This window comes from Protopterus annectens, chromosome 4.part0 (genome assembly GCF_019279795.1).
Source record: "Protopterus annectens isolate FY-2018-M chromosome 4.part0, PAN1.0, whole genome shotgun sequence".
NCBI classification, from domain to species: domain Eukaryota; kingdom Metazoa; phylum Chordata; order Ceratodontiformes; family Protopteridae; genus Protopterus; species Protopterus annectens.
In genome coordinates this window covers 1,089,903,226-1,089,923,580 of record NC_056733.1, presented here as the reverse complement: position 1 = coordinate 1,089,923,580, position 20,355 = coordinate 1,089,903,226, and the positions used below count along the sequence as shown (strand labels likewise).

Here is a 20,355-nt window from a genome sequence, read left to right as displayed (position 1 = left end):
ACATCTATATTGAGTATTTTAAAACTTCTTTCATATGTAATATAATGTGTAACATAGATATGTTTTGTATTTTTGCATTTTAAATATGTTTGTTGTTTTTATTTACATATATATCATGGTGGGCCTCGGACTATTCACTAAAAGAACATTTCACTGAAAGTCAAATGACTGTGCACAAATCACTGAAAGCTCAATTCACTGAAAACTCAATTCACTGAAACACATTTCACTGAAAGTTATATATGGCCTTTTCCCCACTGTTGTGCGACCCTGGAGTTAGTATATAAAGTAAGGGGGTGTGTGGGGGAGTAGCCCCCACATATTTTGGATATATATTAAGTTCAGAAAAGAGTAATTTATTGGAATTGCAAGTATCCATGTATATAGTTCAAAATATTTAAAATAGGTGGGGGGCTATGCCCCCACACCCCCCTTACTATATATACTAACTCCAGGGTCGCACAACAGTGGGGAAAAGGCCATATATAACTTTCAGTGAAATGTGTTTCAGTGAATTGTGTTTTCAGTGAATTGAGCTTTCAGTGAATTGTGCACAGTCAAATGTGTTTCAGTGAAATGTGCTTTCAGTGAATAGTCCTAGACCCATCATGGTATGGCTTTAGGATTTTTCCTTTTATAAAAGGATTTATTTAGTGTGGCTTTAAATAATTTGAACTTACTGTTATGTGTTTTTGATTGGTTTCTCTTGAACATGTGATTTTTGAGACTGACATTTAAACAATGGCTTATATGTTTTTTAACTAGATTTTGCTGAAGTCTGATGTATAAACGTCCGAAAGTGCTTAATCTTTTTCATGCCTTAAATGTTCATACACCCATTGGTGCTGTTTGTCCTACCAGTTTCTGTTGGAGTCTTACAATCAAGTCATATTCCTTAGCCATGCAACCCCCCCATCTAGTCAAAAAGTCAACTTAATGGTATAATCATGAGTTGTGTGAATTGAATACTCATTGAGGAGCAGAGGAGAGGAGGCAGGTGTCATAACAAAGAAGAATTCAGTCAGTATCCCTATCTTCTAGGTTGAGCGACATGCAATGACATTAGGGACACTGGTCATAGCTTCAGGCTAATTTTTTATTTATTTTTTATTTTTATTTACTTTACATTTGTTGACCAGGATAGTCCGACTGGATGCATGTCCATTTTCAGCGGAGGCCCGGGGAGAAAAGCTCCAAGGTAAACAGATCCAACATAACATATTACAAATAGAATATTTACAGTGATTACATAAGCAAACAAGATAAACAAATTCTACAGGTTAAAGTTAATCCCGAGTGAAAGTCTGGATTAAATTACACAGTAAGCTGCTTAACAGATTTTACACATTCTAGAGGAGAGTTTGTTAATTATCAATGAGGATCATTAGAAGGCTAGAAATACATTCCCATGAATGTTTTTGGTCTTACATTGTAAGTATGAATAACCCAGAGTCAAGAAGAACATTTACATGTTTCCCTATCTTTAATGTCAAGGCTGCTAAATGAGTGCATCACTGTCCCTAATACTATTGCTCTCCTGCGACACTCCTAGCCTCCAACAGAGATCACACAGGCAGTGAACCCTTCCACTTCCTCCCATTGTGATTAGAAAGCAGGCAATCAGCTCCTTTGTCTTATCTCTCCTGTCTGACCTTATCTTGAATCCATTCCTGATCTCTGGTAACTTGAGGCAGAGTCAGATATCTTGTCTCTGTGCTGTTTTACTATACATTTTTGTGGCATCAGGGTAAGCAAAGGCTCTTTGCTGCCCTGTAGCTAGTTTTAAATCTCTGTTTTGGGGAGTAGTCAAATATATGCTTGCCTCAGAGGAAAATGTAGGTAGTTGCTGATCACCAGGGTCTAACCCAAAATCTTTCCTTCTATGAAAGTTTTATCCTTAGTAATCTTCTCCATTTATCTGTCCGTCTTTCTTTTTTATAAAAGAAAACTTATGGTACAGTATTCTGCTTTATGTAATATTTAAATTGGATTGTAATGCTTCTAATGTGTACATCTAATGCCTTTATTTACAGATAATGTACATCCAGATACAGCCTGAAATGTTCCACCTGGATCAAAACTTTATCCAGTTTAACAAAAAAATAAATAAAAAATATATATTATCTTCTGTTAAGCACAAGTTTAAGATTTTTTGACATCTCATTGCATTAGCCCTATAAAATGTAAACAATCATCATGATCTTTAACATTGCTGACTGAGCCTAAACAAGCAAAGAAACAAACAAATACTGTATGTGGCTGCCTTTTGATGTTACCTGCCTACCAAAGCACAACTGCATACTGATTCTGAAGCCATAATCTGGTATTTCAGAGATTTCTTGAAGATTTCTTCAAGTGTAATTAGTAGCAGACAAACCTTTAAACTTTTATAAAAAAAAAAAAAAAACACTGCAAAGTTGAAGTTCTCCAGCATGACTGAGGGATAACTGACACTCAGAAGTAATGAGAAAACAGTGTTGGACATATAATTTGTCAGTTCTATATTTGATTTTATATGAGACCTGCATCATTTTTTGTAGAGGTGCTAGCCATTACATTAAACAATATGGGAAATGGGATGCGGAAAGTGGATAATCCCAAACGTTATGATTTGCTGTCACAATGACATTCTCTAAAGATGACCAGGAAGCTTGAAGGAAAAAAGAATTCATACATTTTCCTTTGGAATTAAGAGAGCAATTAGTATTACAACATTTACTGAATCTGTCTTTGCTATTGTTTTCTAAACAAATACTAACAAAATAGTAATATTTTTTGAATCCATTTGCCATAAAATTTAATTTTTCAGTGTGAGGGTAACATGTTGTAGAACTGTTTCTTCTTTTTCTGTGTTCTATTGAAATGAATTATCTGACGTTAGTAAGCTATACTTGGACTTAATTACCTGATTTGCACAGTAGTCATAAATGAGGATGTAACAGCCACATTACCCTTAACATTCATTTTCATTGTACAATAAACTCTGTATTCACCAGGGTTCAATCATTTGATTCAGAAGATGCTAACATTGATAAAATATATATAGTTCTGCTGCTTGGTAATAGAGCATAGCCTTACTAGTTCACTGTCTAACAAGGATTGTGATCTTGAAGAAAAGAGTTAATCAACCTCTAGACATCTCATTATGTTCCTGGCAGACTTAAGACAAAAGGCTGACATATGTGCAGTATAAATGAAATGCATTCCTCTGATGTCAGTAGGATAAATGCTAGAAATGACAAGAATACACAATGTTCAAAATTAATCATACAATTATACACATATATGTACCAACTTAAACATAAAAGATTAAATCCTACAAATGTTTCTTTTAGACTCTTTCACTCAATGTGTTCAAAAACCCTGTGCTGTTTTGAAATATGGACAGAAGGGGAACTACTCAAACAACATCCAGGGATATTATTATAATAAAATAGCCAGCAGTGATATCGAATTACTTTCATGTTTGCCTCCAATTACTCTTCCTTCTCAGATAGGTTTACAGGTTCATAGGTGTATACTAGACAAACAATCACAAGGGCCCCTATAAGCCTAGCCATGCAACCCATACGTGATCCACAAATTTGATTTATAGGGGTGATTTACTGACTGCCTCTGTCCATCAGAGACAAAGGTACAGTACCAAGGGTGAATTCTGTATTATTCATCCATTGGTCAAAGTTGCACTTAAATAGGGATAGGGAGGAACTGTGCTTCACATGCATGGGGAGCCTGTTCCAGAGAATGGGAATTTTCTGAGAAGCACATCTGTCTCTCCTACATCTACTATTTATGTCACAAGCAACATTTTGGTCTTTTAATCTATTAGTTCTGATGCTGCTTGTTTTCCATATGTGCAGAAGGTTCATCAAAACAGAGTCAAGGGATGCCTTGCATGCCAGGCAAAGATCACCTTTCAGAAGTCTGCATGACACTGAGTAAAGGGACAGGGCTTTGAGGCAATCAGCGAAGGACATCGTGCTTACTCCATGTATTTTTGCAGCTGCAAAAATATCACCAGTTCAATTGCTTATTTCTGAATATCTGTCTGTCTTTCTCTCTCACTCTTTCCACTTCTATATACCCTGTTATAACTGAGCAGCATGGTCTCTTTGATAGGTTAGAGAGTAACAGTACTGCAGGACGAGACGTTCTAGTGCGTTGCACCAAGGTCTCTGGTGTGATAAGTGTATTGACTAATAAAAATGCTTTCTCTATGAAGTCTGTAAGCTCTGGAAAAAGGTTTGGCCTTTTTTAATGAAGATGGTCATACTGCAGTCATTGTTTAATAACACAGAAATTCTTACAACAAAAACACAGAGCAATAAGGTAAAGGAAGGGAAGAAATCAAATACTATCATGGAAAGCATTGAATAGAGAAAACTATAATGCAGTTGAGACAAGAAGCATTGATGTTTGTAGAGTATAGAAGGGAGAACAGATCAACAAAAATACTTAGAAAGATAGACATGATAAAGGCAACATGCAATATCAGAACAGACCAGGATCTATTGAACTGTATTGCAAATAATAAATTAAAGATGTCAGCACAGGCAGAAAAACTTAGAAGATATGCAGATAAATATAAAGAAAAGTACAAAATAAGCAATGCATTGATGACCCAAAAAAGTGTGATAGAGAATTGGGAAACAAAAAAAGAAATAGAAACACCACCAAAAAAAGAAGAAATACCTATGAAGACCCTGTGGAACATAACAAAGATGCTAAATGGATAGAAGAATTAAAAGAAAAAGTAAGAAATCCAAATGTACAGGATATGAAATGAGATGAAGTAATGATCAAAGAAAATGAAACAAAATTAAGAAAACTCCCAAATGGAAAACTCCAGGCACAGATGCAATGCCTTACTTCTTTCTAAAATATTAACATCTTTACATGAAGATTTACCTCTGAGTAAGAACTACATACATGTGCATCCTGAACAAACACCAACCTGGTCAACAACAGGAAAAACAATACTCCTCTTTAAAACTATAGACCAATAACTTGCCTTCTGAAGATGTATAAACTGAATACTGGAGTTGAGGCCAACAAAGTTTATAGTCATTTAGGAGAAGACTCAGTCATGGCAATGAAACAAAATGGTAACAAGAGAAAGTTATATGGAACAAAGACTCAGTTTGTTTAAATAGTCATAATGGAGAATTGTAAAAAGGGGAAGAATCTAAGCATTGCATGGATAGATTATAAAAAAGCATTTGACAGCATTCCACATTCGTGGATAAAGGAATGCTTACAGATATATAAGATACACCCTACATTGATCAATTACATTACACTGATCATGAAACAGTGGTAAAACACTTTGCAGCTAAGCCATAATAAAGGGCAAATTATTATCCCAGGGATAAAAGTTCAAAGGAGGATATTCCAGGGTGACTCTTTGTCACTGCAGTTCTTTTGTCTTGCCCATAACACATTAAGTTCTCTACTTAACAGATTTGGTCATGGTTTCAATTTGGCTCCCAAAAAACAATCACGTGTAAAGACTTCTCATCTTCCTTTTGTGGATGATATAAAACTACATAGTTCATCAGCTGAGGAGCTGAAAGCACAACCGCAAGTGGTTAAATCTTTCTCAAATTATATTAAGAATGTCATTGGTCTTGATAAATGTGCAAAAGCAACATTTAAAGTAAGAAAGCAGCAGTACCAAGAAAATATCAGCCTGGGACAGAAATGTGATATAAAGGAACTTGAGCAGGCGTTAGTGTATAAATATTTGGGAAATCATGAAGGGTCAACAATAAAACATGAACAAATGCGAACAAAGCACCATAGCAAATATTTCAGAAGACTAAAATTAATACTGAAAACAGCCCTGACACCAGGAACAAAGTCCAAGCTATAAACCAATTTGCTCTTCCTGTCCTTACTTACAGTTTTTGGGTGTTCTTCTTCAATGTTGTTGGAAATGCATTTCTTGGGTGTAAACATTCTCAAGGATATTGCCAATAGAATATGTGTGTCTAGATTGTACAGGAAAGAACAATTTTCAAATTCATATTTACATTATAACAGTAATCACCTTTATTTTCAAAAAATATATATTGTGAAGGGCCAGATGGTGTGAGCAGCTCACATGACCACTGTGATGCCCGTGCACTGGCCCAGCAATCAAGGAACCTCAATCCTCACCACCAACACCAGTGAGGAGTGTCCATATAGGGAAAGGATAATAAATACACACACAGTAAAGTACAATTTCCCTTAAGAGCACACAGACATCACTGTGAGTATGGGGCTGGTTTTTCCATTTCTCTCCAAGTCCCCAATAGGACTGCCCACTGGCACAGCTATACAGTCCAGATCTCAGCCTAGTGGCAAGCTAAAACCTCTAGCACCCTCTCTGTCCAACCAGTGCTTATGTCCCTGCCCATGTAGCTGACACACACACACTTTGAGATATGACTTTATACTGCCACAAAGACACTACTGGAGAAGGCTGGCACAGGTTCTCCAGCTGTACCCCTTTTACCCAGACTATACGGTAGAAATCACTGCCACTACCCAGCTAATATTTATCAGCTACTCAAGAGCCCTTAAAAGGGTATCCAATTATTACTGTGCAATATTATTATCCAAATGGTAAGTGTGACCTAACAGTCAAGACTTATTTGGAGTGACTTGGTACAGCATCAGTATATACATGCAATGCACTCTTAGAGCTTAAATTATCTGTACACAAAACTGCCACAGTTGAAAGGTTTAAAAATATGTAATAATAAATAATAAAAACACAAGACAATACTTCTTACTACACTGTGCCAGTCAAGAGTTCAGAGATCACAGAGAAATACTTAAAATAATACTGTAGAAAAGTTCTGACATAACAGAAGAACACTTAGTCTAACCTTCCTAATTCCTAGCTATTTCTAAGAGAAAACACAGTTGTAAATAATTTACATATAGAAACAGGCAGTGCTGGTGATGTTGGATGTCCTCAAGACAAAATGCTCAGAGCTCTCTGATTCTCTATCTTTAAATTGATAGCACAGAGCTGCTTCACATGACACCATTCTTCACACTTCTCTGGTGTTCCCGGGCTAACATAAATTACATTTACATTCTTTACACCTGGTCAGAAACCAGAGCAATAAAGGACATTTATACATGCAAATTCTAGCCATTAACTCTGGTCTTAAAACAATAGGCAGGATGCCTCCCTCTAGTCATATCGGCTCCAAATTTTAACATCAAAGACAGTCATGAATTGCTTGACTTAGCTTTCTTACAGCAGTGTGCACCTTTGTTACATTTTTGCAGTTCAATATCCAATGCAGTCTTTTCACATTTAAGAGAACAAGCCTGTGGCTTATATTAATATTTACAAATGATAGAATTATCTACAAAATTCTGTCTGGCTAGGCTGGCAGTCTTTACCTATCTTCACAACCCCCCCCCCCCTCCGGAGAACTCAAGCTAGTTTTTCAAGTGACCCTTGAGAAATGCTGCTTGAGAGGGTTAGATTGATCTGAGTGTACCTCACCCCATTCATTGTCTTGAGAACCCATCTGAATTGGCATTGCTAATCCCACAGCTGTGCTGCACTGACATATCATATGCTTGCAACCCTAGGCTCCATCTTAGTAGCTTGGCATTTTGCTGGCTGGCTCTGTTTAACCATGTTAGGGGGTTGTGATCTGTCACTACAGTGGATTTTCTTCCACACAGATAAGGCTGAAGTTTCTGCAGTGCCCACACCATGGCTAGACATCCCTTTTCTACAGCTGCATAGCATTCCTCCCTGGGTTGGAACCTATGACTGAGATAAACCACTGGGTGCTCTTCTCCCTCTGAAGAAATCTGGCTAAGTACACCCCACCCCATGGTTTGAAGCATCCACCTGCACAACAAATCCTTTGTTGTAATCTGGACTGGCTAACACAGGGGGTCCTCCCAAAGCTTATTTAAGCTTCTGGAATGCCTGCTCACATGCTGTGGTCCACACTACCTTATCTGGCCTGTTCTTCCTTGTCAGGTCTGTTAGGGGAGCAGCTATGGTACTATAACTGGGGGCAAAATTTCTGTAGTACCCTGCTGTCCCTAAGAATGCCTTCACCTGCTTTTTGGTAACAGATGCAGGCCATGCCTGAATGGCTTCTACTTTGGCAGGCTCTGGCCTGATCCTATCACTCCCCACTTTATGTCCCAGATAGGAGACCTCTGCCATACCCACCTGACATTTGCTGGGCTTAATGGTCAACTCTGCCCTCTGTAGTCTGGCCAGCACCTCTCTGGCATGCTGAAGGTGCTCTTGCAAGGAATGTCTGTAGATGGCAATATCATCTAGGTAAGCAAGGGCAAACCTTCCTGCTCCTGCTAGGGTATGATCTACCAGCCTCTGGAAAGTTGATGGGGCATTCTTCATCCCAAAGGGCATCTTTGTGAACTCATACAAACCAAAAGGAGTCATAAAGGCTGACTTCTCTTTAGCACTGGGAGTCAAGGGCACTTGCCAGTAACCCTTGGTAAGATCAATGGTTGTAAGATACATAGCCCCACCCAGCTGCTCTAGGGCCTCATCTGTCCTAGGCATGGGGTAAGCCCCTGTCTCTGTGTGACTATTTAATTTCCTGTAGTCCACACAAAACCTGGTGCTGCCATCCTTCTTTGGCATCAGCACCACTGGGGAGGCCTAGGGACTGTTGAACTCTTGAATTACCCCTAGATCTAACATCTCCTGTATCTCCTCCTTCAGAGTCTGTTTGACTCCCTCAGGCATCCTATAAGGGGCCTGCCTAATAGGCCTTTGGGGTCCTGTATCCACCTGGTGCTGCACCAGGTGGGTGCACCCAGGTTTCCCATTGAACATGCCCCCAAACTCCTGTAACACTGCTCAGATTTCTTGAACTTGGATAGGAGATAGCTGCTGGGACATTACTACCCCTTCCACTGAGGTGTCAGTCCGAGCCTCACTGAGGAGATTAGTCACCCGATCTCCCTCTGACGCCTCTTGCAATCCACTGCAAATGCTCAGCACAAGGACCTCCCTATCATGGTAAGGTTTCATCATATTAACATGGTACAATTTGTGCCCCTGCCTCCTGCCTAGCAGTTCTACCATGTAGTTAACATCACTAATCTTTCTTACCACCTTGTAGGGTCCCTCCTAAGCTGCTTCCAGCTTGTTGTGTCTGACAGGAATGAGAACCATTGCATGCTGCCCTATAGCATACTCTCTAGCTTGAGCATTCCTGTCATAGCACACCTTTGTCTGTTGTTGGGCTTCTGCCAGGTTCTCCTGGGCCAAGCTCATGAGTTCCCTGAGCCTAGTCCTGAGGTTTAAAACATATGCCACAACATATGCCACAACAGACTCCTTGTGAGATTCACACTCACCTTCCCACTCATCTCAAATTAAATCTAGAGGTCCCCTCACTCTGTGTCCATACAGCAACTCAAAGGGTGAAAAACCCTTGGCTTCCTGGGGAACCTCTCTGTAAGCAAACAACAGATGGGGCAAATATTTGTCCCACTCTCAATTAAACTGGCCTGCAAATGCCCGTAGCATGGACTTCATTGTAGAGTTTAACCTCTCAACAAGACCATTAGTCAGGGGATGGTAGGGTGTGGTCTTCATGTGCTTCACCCCGCAGTACTTCCACAGACAAGCCAGCAGGTCTGACATGAAATTGGAACCTCTGTCAGTCAGTATTTCTTTTAGGAAACCTACCCAGCTGAAAATATCTAACAAAGCATTTGCCACCTTTTCTGCCTCAATGGAGTACAGAGCCACTGCCCCAGGGTATCGCATAGCATAATCCACTACCACTAGGATATACTTTTTCCCCTGTGGAATTTGGGGTACTCAGAGGCCCCACAATATCCATAGCTACCCTCTGAAATGGCTCCTCAGTCACAGGCAAAGGCATTAGAGGAGCTCTCACCTTGTCTCTTGCCTTGCCTACCTTATGGCACTGCTCACAGGTCCTGCAGTACCCTGTTACATCTCTGGAAATTCCAGGCCAGTAGCAGTTCTGCATAATATGTCTCTTTGTACATTTTATGCCCATATGACCTGCAAAGGGAATATCATGGGCTATGGCTAGAAGCACCAGATGGTAAGCTCTAGGCACTACCAACTGCTGTACCCTCTCACCTTCTTGCCCTCCCTCAGGAGTCCACTCTCTATACAGTAACCCTTTGTCCCAGTATACAGATTCTCCCTTCCCTTGAGAATCAGGTGCCTCCCTAGCTACCTGCCTCAGGCCTTGCAATGTAGGGTCTGAGAGCTGAGCCTGTCTCAACTCTCTCTTTGTAACCCTTCCCAGCTCCCCCTCCACAGGAAGTCTGGCATCCTCTGACAGTGGTGCCTCACTGTCAGCCTGGGTACTACTACTCGCCTCTACCTTTGCAGTCCCTCTGTCCAAGGAAACATCAGTACCCTTAAGCAGCTGTGGCTCACCTTCAGTTTCATTGCTACAGAGTAGCTCCCTCCCTGAAGTAACCACCTCACCCTTCCTGGCTGCAAGTATGCAGTCTGTTTGGGTCTCCCCCAGGCTACCAGACCCACATGCTTATCTCCTAGCCTGACTGCGTGTAACTGCATAAGCACATAGTACTGCCTCATCCAAATTCTTCCCTATCAGGACATCTGGAGAATGGTAGTTTAGTACCCTTGTTGTCTCCAGACAACCTACTATTGGCATTGTGTCTTTCCCACTTACTGGCTCTCTCACCATTTGTTCCCCACCTTGCTCCATGGACATCTGTATGGCACATGGCCGCACTGGTTTAATTCAAAGCATTTAACCTTAGGTCCTGGATGCATACTTGGACTAGTGGCTTCCCCTGCTACTGGCAGATTCTGTTGGAGCAGTCTGTGCTGCCCACCATGGGTTCCTTTAGACCATGAGCAGTACTGGGGGTTCCTTTCATGTGCAGGGATGCCCTACTTGCTAGGTATAGGTCTCCCTTCTTCCCCAACTCGTCTGAAGCAGCACAATGTCTACCAGCTAACCAGATCCTCATGTCCTCAGGCAAACTGCTAAGGGCTTGTTTCCTCACCTATGAAAATAAGTGGTCAGTTCAGCAACATATTCACACAAACTTTTATCTGCCTTGTGTCTATGCTCACAAAACTTTTTCCTATACATTTCAGGTGTTAGCTTAAAACATTCTAACAAGTGATTTTTAACAGCAGTATAAGCAAACTATTCACAATCAGCAAGTTTAGACAACACAGTTACAGCTTTACCATGGCGTAAGGGGGTCAGGAACTGTACCCAGAGCCTTTGGTCAACATCATACTGTTTACATACCCTCTCAAACATATGAATGAAACTATCAAAATTATCCCCCTCTTTAAACTGTGGAAGAAATTTACTGATCTTTTGTGCTTCTGGGGTCCAGTTACTCCTGTTCCCATTACCTCCATGACTCTGGTGAAAATTCAGCATCTCCTTCTCATGCTGCCTCTCCTTTTCCTCAGCTTCCAGGCATAGCAGTTTCTCATTCTCCTCAGCCTGCAGACATCTCAGTCTCTCGGCTGCTTCTATTTCCATATGCCTGGCTTCCAACTGAAGTCTCTTTAGCTCCAGGTGGATTTTTAAGTCCTCTACAGAAAGGCTGAGCTGTCCATTCTCTGAGGGTGGTACATCTCCACTGCCAGTCTGATCATCCTCCTGGTTGCTGTTTTCATATGCAGCTGTGACCAAAGCTGCAATCATGTCTGCCTTAGTCAGGTTTCCATGCACCAGTCCCCTAGTCTGGCGCATCTCAGACAGCTGGCTCCTTGTCAGCTTTTTGCACTCCTCTGCTGACATGCTGCCTGCTCTCCCTGACTAACTAAGCTAACAAAAGAAATAAAACAATTGTGATCTGAACTCTGAGTATTCACTGCATGGCTGATTTAGAGTACAAAACACCTTCAGTGATCACTGTACACACAAGCTACAGGAATTCACTCTACCCACACCACTACAAGCCAATTAGTATTTGCAACCAATTAATATGTGGTGTGGATATCCCACCACTGCCAAACAATTAATATGTGATGCCTGTGCACTGGCCCAGCAATCAAAGAGCCTCAATCCTCACCACCAACACCAGTGAGGGGCGTCCATATAGGGGAAAGGATAATAAATACACACACAGTAAAGAACAATTTCCCTTAAGAGCACACAGAGATCGCAGTCAGTCTGGGGCTGGTTGCTCCCTTTCTCTCCAGGTCTCCAATAAGACTCCCCACTGGCACAGCTATAGGGTCCAGATCTCAGCCTAGTGGGCAAGCTAAAACCTCCAGCACCCTCTCTTTCCAACCAGTGATTTGTGTCCCTGCCCAAGTAGCTGACACAGACACACTTTGAGATAAGAGTTTATACAACCTCACAGACACTCCTGGAGAAGGCTGGGACAGGTTCTCCAGCTGTGCCCCTTTTACCCAGACTATATGGTAGAAATCACTGCCACCACCCAGCTAATATTTATCAGCTACTCATAGGCCATTAAAAGGAGGTCTAATTATTAATGTGCAATATTATTATCCAAATAGTAAGTATGACCTAACAGTCAAGACTTATTTTGAGTGACTTGGTACAGCATCACTATATATATGCAATGCACTCTTAGAGCTTACATTATCTGTACACAAAACAGCCACAGTTGAATGTTTAAAAATATTGAATAATAAATAATAAAAACACAAGATAATACTTCTTACTATACCGTGCCAGTCAAGAGTTCAGAGATCACAGAGAAATACTTAAAATAATATCGTAGAAAAGTTCTGACATCACAGAAAAACACTTAGTCTAACCTTCCTAAAGCTATTTCTAAGAGAAAGCACAGTTCTAAATAACTTACATATAGAAACAGGCAGTGCTGGTGATGTTGATATCCTCAACACAAAATGCTCAGAGCTCTCTGATTTTCTCTCTTTAAATTGATAACACAGAGCTGCTTCACATGACATAATTCTTCACACTTCTCTGGTATTCCCAGGCTAACAGAAACTACATTTACATTCTATACATATGGTCAGAGACCAGAGCAATAAAGGACATTTATACATGTAAATTCTAGCCATTAACTCTGGCCTTAAAACAATAGGCAGGATGCCTCCCTCTAGACATATCGGCTCCAAATTTTAACATCAAAGACAGTCATGAAATGCTTGACTTAGCTTTCTTACAGCAGAGAGCACTGCTGTTACATTCTTGCAGTTCAATATCCAATGCAGTCTTTTCACATTTAAGAGAACAAGCCTATGGCTTACATTATTTACAAATGACAGAATTATCTTCATAATTCTATCTGGCTAGGCTGGCAGCCTTTAACTATCTTCACAACCACCCTGAGGGAACATTTAGTCAAGGAGTTAAAGTTCACCAAAGGGTTATTTATTACTAGAGGATGTCTTAAAGCATTTACGGAGTCCACCAAAGAAGATATTTTACAGGGCTGGGTAAAAAATACTTTTTTTAATTAGTCCAAAGGATAATGAAGAAGGAATGGATTCCCCTTTTATGAAAGTACAAGAATGTCTGAAAGGCATTGGTTTATGTAATAATAATGAATTATTTTTTGTATTAAATTTTAATAGGGACACCAAGATGGTGCAGAAAATTATTATCAAGTATTCAGAGCTTTTTTCTAATATGCTGAATAGTTTAAAAGTTTTTTTGAGACCAATGAAAGGGTCCTAATTTGAAAAACATCCTGGAAAATGGCCTTGGTTCATTTGGGACATCATGTGGAACCTCCCTTAATGGTAAAAGTAGAAGAGGCATGTTTAAGTGTGGAATGTGCCCCCAATGTCCCTTCATTGCAAATACCTCTGAATTGCAAGTACAGGGAATACGGAACAAATTACTGTCAAATGGGTATTTTAGTTGTTACACTCAGGAGCTGGTGTACCTGGTCTGTTGTACACTCTGTTTTTCATATTATGTTGGGAAGACAGAGATAAGATTGAAACAGAGGGTATATATGAGCACTTATATGAAATAATAAAAGGAAGGACACTAATGCCTTGTTTAGGCATATCAGTTATTGTGTTGAAGCCAATTTTAAGTTCTGGGTTTTTGAACAAGTTAAACCTTTTGAGAGGGGAGGTGGCTGGGAAACCAGATTGGAGTACAGCAAGTTAATTTGGCAAACACGCCCGGAAGCTTATGTACCCCCCTGGTTAAATGATCATTGTTCTCTTGTCTCAGCCCTAAAAAGGAGGGCTTTGAAGTATTGAGTGCTTGTGAAATAGAGGGTTACAAACTATATATATGTATGTATGTGTGTGTGTGTGTGTGTGTGTGTGTGTGTGTGTGTGTGTGTGTGTATATATATATATATATATATATATATATATATATATATATGTATATATTTATAAAATGAAATTTTTTTACCCCTATTTTTACAGCTATGTTTTTTTCAGCATACGTTAGATAGACTATATGCACAAATATGTATTTTTAACACAAGTATTATATAATGTAGAGCATGCTAAGTGTTTTAGTACAAAGAAAGAGATACACTGACTTTGTTAATACGTGTTAACTGTGGTACCAATTCTTGTTGTTTGATTTTATTATTACTTTTTTTTCAGGACCAATGAAATTTTTTTATTTAATTGTGTCATGACCAATGATAGCTGGATTGCTGTTATTTTAACAAAGCGTTAGAGATGGTTGTTCATTCTGATGAAGTTCCCTAAGGAGGAACGAAAGCACTAAATCTGTTTATTAAAGTGTTTTATTGTATCGTTCCTGAATTTATTTCAATTTATTTTTTACAGTTTGTCATTAGTTAATTTTGTAAGAGGTGTTTGCCTTTATTGGGTCCAGTTTCCTGGCTGGGTTCGATTCTTGGAATTGGTAGCTAAAAATTAGCACACGTTTATAGAATGAAAAAAATGAAGCAAACTGCAATAAGAAAAGACACAGGTATTCTTCTGACTGTTCTCCAAGTGGATATGGCATCAAATACATACTCATTTTTTGCAGTTCTGAGACAGGCTAGCCATATAGATGGTTAGAAGGTATTTGCCACAAATGTCTGCAGTTTTCTTATGACGCAAACCATAAGTAATGAAAAGGTACAACAGTTGATCAGATTATAAGGTCTCTGTCTCATAGATCCACTGTATGAGGTTAATTCCTGACTTTTTATTACTGCATGTGTGGATCCTGCATCTTAACCTCATACAAGCACATCTGTTTTTTTTTTTCCAAATATTGGCAATTTCATCATTGACTGAATAAATTAAATGTGTTTTGCTTAAGACAGGGTACATGACTGATGTTTAATAAAAAAATGCTATTGCTTCTTTATGTGGGGGTCAAAGCCTTACACGCTGGCCTGCCCCTCTGCTTATTATATTAAACTTTGATTACTTTTCCAAACCTTGAAGAAAGACAAAAAAACAAAGCCTTTCAGCACAGCTTGGTCAAGTTAGCCAGGCAAGTCATCACTGAGATATCAAACTGCAATGAAACAACAAAATCCCATTTTCCAGGTAATGTGCTTTTCTATCACATCAGAAAAAAACTGCCCTACTTGACTGACTACCTTAAAATGTCCCAATAATAATAATAATAAAAATAATTGACTTAATACATTTAGCCTTGTGGATGGGCATGGTAAACAGTATACAATTGATCAGTTCACTAGCATATTTAAAAAAAATGAAAAGTGTTGCTTATGTATACATATTATACATATATATGTGTATGTATATATATATATATATATATATATATATATATATATATATAGACTGCAAAGTGTTCATCACTCTGGTCCCAAGATTTGTAAAAAGTGGGAGCTTCACTTTCAAAATAGGATCATTTGAAATTCTGTGGGTAGGACATCAAATCACTTTTTCCAAGTCTGATGTGTAAACTAGGGTTGCTTTTTAAGAGGTCATTTTAAATGGTCTTCTTGCACAAACTATTCATCATCTCAGTGCTAAATTTCTTAAGAGAACAAACTATCAACAAAGGAGTTATCTGTATAATATAAAACCAGTTAAACACCTATGGGATGTGGAATGTTACACCTCTAGCAGCCTACACACATTTTGCATTCCAAAGCATTTTCGTAAAAAATAAACTTAAAAAGCATGAGATAAATAAATGCAAAATACTTTGTGAACAATAAAAGCTAACTGCACAAACAGCATTATCAGTAAGAAGTATTCTTTACAGTGATAATAATCAGTGCATTCATAGTCTTTTCCATAAATACTGTAGTACATTACAATGCACACAAACCCAAAATTGCATTTTTCTAAAGTTTCACACACAAATTTTCATATCATGAAAATTGTGTATCCTAGACACATATTGTTAATTTTTTTTTTTTTTATTAACCAGACATAAGCTTTAAGGATACCCAGTGCATGTTTACTGAGGTATTTACAGAAATATGAAAACGTGTTTAATTGCATAATTAGCAATACAAACAATACTGGATAACTCACAAGATCTGCCACTTAACAGTGCAACAATCAAAGACAGTTTTCTTCAACAACATCTAAGGTTTCACCTGATGTCATGCAAAAGTTTGTAAGTCACTTTGTTTTTAAAGTACTAACTACATATGGATTTTTTTTATAATTACTAATAAATGGCAAAATGTGATATAAACCAGCATTAGCAGTGCATTATCATGTCCCCCACGTGATGTTTCACACCATACATCTCAATAAAATGTAGGTCTCTCATTTATAAAAAAATAGCAACAATAAGCAGCCAAAGATTAATTTATCCACAGCATGACTACATAGACTAACAATCTGTGTGTGATGTTGACATTGCCGATTATTATCTGGCAAGTCAATAAGTTAAAGAAGCCAGACCCAAACAATTTCTTGACGCCTCAAGGCGGTATGGGTGTGAACTAGAACTATACAAAAAAGGCGTTTTAGACTTGAGTGCGCTAAATGTACACGGTTCACACATTTACATCTTTCAAGAACTTCACTGCGTACTTTGACTTAAATAGTTGCAACAGTCATTTAGCTTTGGGAGTCACCAGTTGTGTTAAGGAAATTGGAAGCCACCAATTTTTCTGAGGGTTATGGTAGACTATAGAAGACTACTACGACACTACCTACTCACTCACATACTATATATATATATATATATATATATATATATATATACACATATATATATATATATATATATATATATATACATATATATATATATATATATATATATATATATATATATATATATATATATACATATATATATATATATATATATATATATATATACATATATATATATATATATATATGTATGTATATAAATAACCTACTCACATACTTTGATATATATCTATCTATATCTATCTATCTATCTATGTATATATATATATATAAAATATAAAACCTACTCACTCACATACGTTCTAATTTTATTGCAAGTCAATATAGGTAAACAAAAGAGCAGTGTATGCATATCACGTACCACATTTTCTCCTTTTGCCGTATTTTCTTCTGTATTTACTATCTGAATATAGCGCCCTTCTGATGTGACATGATTTCCACTGTCTCCCGAGCTATATACTGGTAACACATTGTCATTTTGAGGAATAAATCCTACAAATGCCTTATACTGGTAACTCTGAGAAAGTGTTTCAGACCCAGCGATATCCAAAAGGTCAGCTGGCGCGGCATAATTAAGTGGACAGTTTCCTTTCAGTCTTTGGCTACTCATTTCAAATTCACAACAAACAGAAGAACATGGACAGTTGTTTGCATGTTCCTGCTTGTAACACAATAAAGATATAAAGACAATTAAAAATCCAATGAAAAGAAAAGAAACGGACACCACCGTTATCATTAAGTAAACGTTTAAGTTGGAAATCTGGTTGTTATTTTCGCTGGCATCTTCAAAATCAGGCAACACTTGTGGAAATGTGTCGTACAGCCAAAGCCCAATGGTTACTGAAGCAGACCTCTTTGGTATACCATTGTCCTTTACTTCAATAACAATTCTATGCTTGTTCGGGTCAGTGACCCTGATGTGGCGTAAGGTTTTGATTTCTCCCGTCTGTCCATGTATACTAACAAGACTGGTGTCACTAGCTTGTAATAACTGGTACGACAGCCAGGCATTTTGGCCAGAGTCCGCATCCACAGTTATGACCTTGGTCACCAAGAATCCTACTTCTGCAGAACGAGGGACCATTTCTACTGCTACATACCCCTCTGCTGTGGGGGGATACAAGAACATGGGAGGATTGTCATTCTGGTCTACAATGGACACCTGCACTGTGGCAGTGCTACTTAGGGGTGGGTTGCCGTGATCTCTAGCTTTGATCAATATATCAAAATCCCTTTGTTTCTCGTAATCAAAAATTGACCTAGCATATACATTTCCATTTTCATTGCTTATGGATACAAAGTTCATGAATGACAGACTGTTGAGATCCTTTTCTAAAAGAGTATACGTAATTCTACCGTTTTGGTCCAGATCTGGATCCAGTGCAATAACCTGACAGATGAAATCCCCTATTGAATTATTTTCATTTATGTACACTTTGTATAATTTTTGTGAAAAACGTGGTGGATTGTCATTTACATCAGCGATGTGGACAATAATATTTGTTTCACTTGAAAGAGGGGGTGACCCGGAATCAATGGCAGTGATAGTGATATTATAGGAACCAACGGTTTCTCGATCTAAAGGACCATCGGTTATCAAAGTATAATATTCAGCAACTGATCTAAGTTTAAAAGGAATGTTGTCAGTGATATGGCAGCTCACCAAAGCGTTTATCCCGAAATCTCTATCAGTTATAGTGATCAGTGCCACCACTGTTCCTACCTCTGCGTCCTCCATGATCTGATCAGAGACCAGCGTTACTGCAATCTCAGGCAGGTTATTGTTGACGTCTGTAATGTCCAACAGGACTTTACAATACCCAGAAAGTGCAGACGGACCTTTATCTGCAGCCTGTACGTGCAATTCATAGGATTTGGTTTCATCCATGCCTGTTACATTTTTCAGACGAATTTCACCAGAGTAGGGATTTATATCAAATTTGTCTCCCAGTTTCTTTTGTGTGTGGCTATTAAATGAATATATAATTTCACCGTTTGTTCCTTCGTCCAGATCTGTAGCTTTCACTTGAATTATTAGTGTCCCTATAGGGGCATCTTCCTTTAAACTGGCTTTGTAAACAGGCTTTTCAAAGTTTGGAGAATTGTCATTGACATCCAAGACATTAATAACAATCCGAAGTGTACCACTCCTTTCTGGTTCACCCCCATCAATTGCTGTTAGTACTAGATGGTGCACAGCTTTTTGTTCGCGATCCAGACTTTTATCTAAGATAAGTTGTGTCATCAGATCACCATCGGTGGAGTTGTAAATGTTCAAGGAAAAATGATTGTTATTGCTAAGCCTGTAAAGCCTTATCCCGTTGAAGCTCACATCATGATCACTGGCACTTTGAATTGGGAACCTGGTCCCTACGGGGACGTACTCCATAATACTGATCTGCAAATCATTAACCGGAAACGTGGGCGCATTATCATTTATATCTAGTATGTCCATTTTAGCACTGAATAATTGAAATGGATGCTTCATTACCACTCTTAGGTTAACATGACATGGCGAACTGCTACCGCATATCATTTCTCTGTCAATTCTTTCATTAATAAACATATCTCCGTTCTCTGGATTTATAAATAAATATTGCTTACTGTCAGCAAAGACCACACTAAGTTCCCGACTGGCATATTTTCCACTACCGATCCCCAAATCCTTGTTTACATTTCCAACCAACGCACCATTCGGTAATTCCTCTGGAAGGGTAAAAATAATATCTCCTCGAGAATGAGGCCAGACCATGAAAAAGCCAAATACGGCCAACCTTAGCTGTGTTCCCTGGGAGTCTACTGCATTTTGCAGCATAATAAAATATAGTAATTTCCACGACGCACGCACTGACACTCCCAGTTCCATTGTTAAAATGAATATGTCAATCTGTACTTCCCTTTGTTAGTGCAAATACACAGAAGGAATAGGAAATTAAATCTGTAACCCTTACTGTAGCTCATAAATTGCTGCGTGAATAGGACTTTTATGATAATCTAGTCAACAGTGACATCTACAGGCAAGTGCAGGATTAGCAAGCATATTTTCTTCAATGCAATTTCATAGCGCAGGTTGTGCTCACTCAATTTTTGGTTAGCAACACACAGCACGGTCAAGTGGTTATGTCTGCTTTTCCATCTACCTATCTATTTATCTATCTGTCTATCAATATCTATCTTCTTAGCTTTATTCAGAGCAATATGCTAATGTGCACCATGCGACCTCTGCCGACCTAAAAATTGGGAGTAGGTTGAGCGTGACGTAAAAGAAAGGC

General features: G+C 38.7%; 1 protein-coding gene across 1 annotated transcript in view; it reads right to left on the bottom strand.

Moving 5' to 3' along the window:
* Window positions 1-20,015, bottom strand: part of LOC122800401 (putative protocadherin beta-18) — a 28,415-nt gene extending 8,400 nt beyond the window's left edge. The window contains exon 1 of the mRNA XM_044069849.1: window positions 17,445-20,015. Coding sequence (XP_043925784.1) covers window positions 17,445-19,949 — 2,505 coding nt within the window. The 5' untranslated portion in view covers window positions 19,950-20,015. The remainder of the gene's footprint in view (window positions 1-17,444) is intronic.
* Between the last annotated feature and the right edge of the window lie 340 nt (window positions 20,016-20,355).